This window comes from Cydia pomonella, chromosome 11 (assembly GCF_033807575.1).
Source record: "Cydia pomonella isolate Wapato2018A chromosome 11, ilCydPomo1, whole genome shotgun sequence".
NCBI lineage: Eukaryota > Metazoa > Arthropoda > Insecta > Lepidoptera > Tortricidae > Cydia > Cydia pomonella.
In genome coordinates, this window is record NC_084713.1 from 7,393,772 (window position 1) to 7,399,347 (window position 5,576).

The 5,576-nt window shown below is 34.9% G+C and overlaps 1 protein-coding gene across 1 annotated transcript; it reads right to left on the reverse strand.

Moving 5' to 3' along the window:
• Positions 1–529: 529 nt before the first annotated feature.
• On the reverse strand, positions 530–4,053 carry LOC133522731 (protein PBDC1). The gene is made up of 3 exons (XM_061858156.1): positions 3,895–4,053; positions 2,817–2,915; positions 530–1,900 (listed from the first exon to the last, which is right to left on the reverse strand). The coding sequence occupies exons 1-3, from the start codon at positions 3,895–3,897 to the stop codon at positions 1,511–1,513; spliced, it is 492 nt and encodes a 163-aa protein (XP_061714140.1). The 5' UTR covers positions 3,898–4,053; the 3' UTR covers positions 530–1,510.
• Between the last annotated feature and the right edge of the window lie 1,523 nt (positions 4,054–5,576).

Genomic DNA, 5,576 nt, shown 5'->3' on the forward strand with positions numbered 1-5,576 from the left:
TATATGTAATTTATATTATATTATATACCGGGTGTTTCCTGTAACACGAGCAAATAATTAAACCATATATTGTACTCCTAAAACGATATAACTTTTGATTAACAATTTTTTAAAATTATGAAATCTTAAGATTTTATCTTTTTCATACAAATTAAATATTATTTTCAATGTACGCTGACATCAGTGTGTTTGACGTTGCTTGTCACGCTTTAAACGTAACAAAATTCGCAATACATTGCGTCTTAGAATTAACTTGAATGTGTAATAAAAATTAAAACATAAGTTATTTTTAAAAGTTGCTGAACAAATGTTGGTGAGTTTGAGGAGTACAGCCTACAGTTTAATTTATTGCTCGTGTTACAGGAAACACCCGGTATATATTATAACGAGCCCATTGTGTCCCACTGCTGGGAAAAGGCCTCCCCCTCTTCTTCCACTCATCCCGGTTTTGAGCAGTTTGAGCTACGACCGACCATTATAATTGCTACTGGGCTAATTTCGGAAAGAGCGTGAAAATAATCCACCAAACTGTAGTATAAAATTTATTACACAAAATGTATGAGTTATTGAGCACCTCATTCATTTTACTAACCTATTCCTTAAACTAGTACTGAATACTTAGCAGCCAAAGGTAAACAGGTTATATCAAGGTATGTAGGCTTATTAATAATGATCTTAGCCCATTGAAATACGCTTTTCAACAATGGCTGTTTATTAGGTTTTTTTAATTATTCATAAACAGTTTGTAAGGACCAGTGATTTTGGCTATCGCGTTGATATGCGTCGTAGTCAATGGCCAGAGATCTTAACACTAATAGGCTTTTATGGAAATAATTCTACACGGCTGGCTATTGACACTTATGCCCGAGGCAATATTCATGTTTACATATTTATAATCAGATTCTTTCTTCTTCCAAAAAAGTGGTAATAACACTGAAATATTTCAGGTAATTATTGTAATGGCTCCTTGACACTGTACCAAAATTTCAGTATCCAAAATTCGAAATATTTTGTTACAACTCTCCTTGGTAGGTAGGTATAGAAAAAGAAAATAAATAGAACAATATTTGACCAAAAACTACGAACAGTGTAGGCGCCATACAATAAGTAAGTATTTTAAAGATTTTATTTTCAGAACTGCTGGCCAAATATAATTTCATGTAAATTTAAAAGTGGAAAAATTACTGCCTTAGTGAGACTTGTACCTACTTGCGGTCTCTGGATATTAAACTGACAGATAATTGAGAGAATAGAATTGGATCCAGAGGCCCTGAGTTCAAATCTACCCAAGGCAGTAATTTTTCCACTTTTAAATTTATTTTAAGCTTAATAATTTCATGTAATTAAAAAAATTCAGCTTATTTTGACTTCTTAACTTAATCTGTATTGGCAACACCTTAAAATTAAACGGCCATTTGAAAAAAATGCCTGCAGTGCTAATTGCCATGACTCGATATAAAATGTATCAAAATGTTGGTGGTAATTAGATAACAGACACATTTTCTAAGACCTACGCGGTGACAGCAGTTTTGTGTTCCTGAGCCTCTAAATTAGCTTTAGACTGGCATTTGAACCGTTTCTTCACTTCATTGTTCAATCCTTCACGATTCCGAGCAATTTCTATAGCATAGAACTGCACTCTTGGCACTAGTATGGTATTCTGTTCTGAGTAGTCCCCTTTTGTGTCTGCTCTCATCAAAGTCCCAAAACTGTAGTCTTCAATGATATTTTTGAATTTTTCGCAATACGCACGCCATTTTGCTTTGTTGTGGTTGTTTTTAATTTCATTTTCTTTGATGTAGGCTACATTAAGGTCGGGGAAGTCTTGCCTGAAGTGTGTGTATATTAGGTCGTCTTGCGGGGTGAGGCGTAGCAACCGTGTATCTACTGAACATAAGACCTGAAACACAAATGTTCTAGATGTTTACAAAAAAGAAATAACAATGAACCTTACATAAATTAAATTTATTGACATAAAATTAAATAACACGGGTATTACATTTGACTACAACCAAACAATACAAAAAGTTACATTTCTAAATAAATAAAACATGTCACGTTAAAATTAATTATAAAAAAAATAACATTAAATCTACAAACTATAAAACTAAATCTAAAATAATCCCCCCTGGGTCGTACCTGGCTCAAAGGTTCCTTGCTGAACCGCAATGGAGACCTGTTGACCAGATACGACCCAGAGCGAGGACCGCAGCCCGTCTCTTATTCCAACGCAGAGTACTTCGCGTGCTTAGAGTCCGCTGCTGAGCCAGCACAACTTGTGGTGTGCCTCAAATGGGACGCAGCGAAAGTGACACAAGTGGCCCTTCGCCATGGAATTAAGGTTAGTCCTTATTTATCAGGCCTTATTTATTTTTTACCTGAACCACTGAAGAACAACATTTAAACAGAGTGTTTTTTCAACCCTTCTATTCTCTGTGAGTTTAATATCCTCAAACATTCAAAAGGGACATAAGCTTTACATTGCATCAAGGAGTAACTTTTGTATTTATCTATTTAATTATTTTGTAAGTAGAATGTGTTTGAATAACTGGAAGTCAATTATCCTCTTAAACACAAGTTTTTTTGATCACAAACATGTATGACCAGGGTATTTACCGTAGGGCCAAAGTCATGGTCCGGGGCAGCAGGCTGATAATGGCGGCAAACAGGGTTAAATGAAATAAATTATCATCACAAAATGGGGCGGTGAATCTAATTGGTGTCAAATATTTCAATACCCCTCTGTGTATGACCCAAGAGTAAGGCAAGCCACCATTAGGTAGTAAGGTCTTTTTTCTGACAATTATGACACTTACGTTAAAGTAAATGTCACTGTGTTCCATAGCCTTTGCAGCCCACAGGTGCTCCAATGTTTCATCATTTCCAAACTCTTCCGCAGGCCTGGTTAGGACATCCTGAAGCAAGAAAACCAAATAAGAACAAATATAAACTCACTCGATAACATAATAAAAGAAATCAGAAATAGTCAGGTAGGTATCCCTATTTCTACAAGCGACCACAAAATTATTTTCATGTACCGAACATTTTGTCAAGATTTTTAGTTGCCTGAGAAGGTCTCCATTTCAGATTGGGCAAAAACGCTTTTGTATGTCCGGATGTTCTCATCTACAGGTCACATTTCTCAACCAATTCTCATGAAATTTTATGAGCAGGTCCAATAATTAAATAGTTTTTTTTTATGTAGATTCAGTTTTCGGAGTTTTTTCAGAATAGCCATACCATGGGGGTTCGCAAGGTCTACAGCTCACTGAGCCACTAGAATATTTTTTATAGTCAAATGAGGTAAGATTACTAGACTTGTCTGTGTACTTAAAAATGTTAAGTACTGTTAAAATAGAGTCAGACCATACTAAGTTATCATATCAAGTATGGTGATTCTATGAGATATGTATACATTGTCACCACCATGTCAGTGTAATCTTCGCAAGGTCTAGAATTGGGAATATCAAGTGTTAGTTTTGGTATGTATGGTTTTAGTGTATTCATGACATGAGACATAAGCAAAATTTAAATCAGGTGCTCTTCCGAAACTGAGTAAGGACAATTCTCTAATCTAAACTAAATAAATCTTAGAAGGCTTACAATGTACCGCATCTCGTAGACAAAACACCGGCAGTACAAAAGCCACAAAAGTTAACCTTTTGTTGCACAAAAGTTAACAATTTATTTAAATTAAAACAGTAGATTTTTTAAATACTTTGAATTATAATATATCACATATAATCTTCATTATCCATTTCACAACAGCATTCATTTCTAATTGAAATGCATACTACTCGTTACTATTGATTGTAAATGTTAACCCAAATTCTACGGCGACTTATAATAACTAATTAACTGTCACGATGTAAGTTATAGTCTATATATACGTACCATCCTTGTTGACTATATTAAAGTATATTGTTATAATAAGTTTATGAGATGATTTAACACGTGCTTTATTAATTTTTAACACAGGCCGTACGTAATATTCATTCACTCGGTCATTGACAATTTGTTGATAATGACATAAAGTAGATAGACTGACGTTTCAGTAGATGTTACCAGTGTTAGAAATTAGTAATTGTAAAAAATCTCAGTAAATCTCATAATAAAATTTAGATTTTATGTTAGATATTATTCTTCAGACAGCAATTGAAGTATCTAAATGAACCAGAATTACCTTCACATTCCCTTATTCTCTTAACAGTATTTTGAACCGTTTAGCCTATGCTGACGACTGTGCGAATGAAAAAAATCATATACACGGTAGAGCTATATCTACTTTACTACTTTACTTGATGTTTAACAAACTAAAAATTGTTGTGGCCAAGTTAATCTAAATAAGACCATTCCAAGTAGGTACTTATCACCTGCTAAGTGCTAAAAAAAAGACATTTTAACAATCGTTGTAATAGTTTATTTCATATTAACCTTTTAACCACCGTAGTCCGATATATAATACACATGATAGAGTCAGATAAATAAAGCGAATTAAACTAACATTTTCTGCTATGATCTTATATTTATTATGGGTCATTGACATATATCTAAGGACATGCCTTACGGGCAATAAGAATGGGGCCAGTACAGCAACGACGCGATTAGTGTATGCGTTCGCATCACGCGTGCGATTGGTTGCAACTAATTGCGTTAGACTGCACGATTGGCTCGAATACGAATTTGAGATTCGAATACGAACTCACGAGAGTAACACCTCTCAGTAAGGTCTTAGTGCCCGTAAGTGGCCCGTCCCTAAATATGTCAAAGATATGGTGTAATAAAATACGGGATATTGTAACAGTCTATCCTTCGGAGCCCCCTAAGGAAGGGGGGCCGGGCACGGGCCTTGTGTGTGTGATAATTAAACGTCATAATTTCACACAGACATCTCAAACGCTTCGATGTAATTTCATAGAAGTTTGACGTTTCAAATAACACTTGCACAGGCTGGGCTACCAAAATCGCTGCCAACTTAGCTTGGTCTGACTCTATCCAGCTCATTTCGCTGCAGTCTGATAAATAAGACAAAACTTCGTGTAACTTTGTACCGGCGGCGTCGTCGATGAAAAATTCTAAGTGGTTAAAAGGTTAAAGATGAATACAATGACTACCAATACTACAATGAGATACTTATTGATATGTTGACAACATGATTTTACTGTGACAGGTATTAGTTTACGAGATGGGATAAATTAACACAATAATTCAAAGATTAAGGTACTAGAACTGGATCCTAGAAGCTTGGTAAAACGCTTCAATAGGCTACCTACAGGTACTTTATTTGCGTACTCAAATTAGATCTGGCACTTATAATTTTTAAAAATGAATAAATTTTTGGGAATACATTTCCGTCAATCCCTTTTTCGTGCTCGTAACATTCAAATATGAAAGAAACGTTTTAATTTTATTTTGCTGCTGTTCAATCCATCATTCTTCAAACAGAATGTGACCATTATAGAGAAAGAGATAGCAATATAGATATCTTACTTCGTATCCTGTTGTAAGACAAAGACACGAGATTTTACTTCTCAGAAGGATTCGTTCGCTTGGGCTTGGTTTCATTGGACGAGCGC

What these genes read in the sequence shown, in the direction of transcription:
- LOC133522731 (XM_061858156.1), bottom strand. An exon ending in ACAGTGACATTTACTTTAAC is followed by an intron (nt 1,901 to 2,816) that starts GTAAGTGTCATA and finishes TTTGTGTTTCAG; the next exon opens with GTCTTATGTTCAGTAGATAC.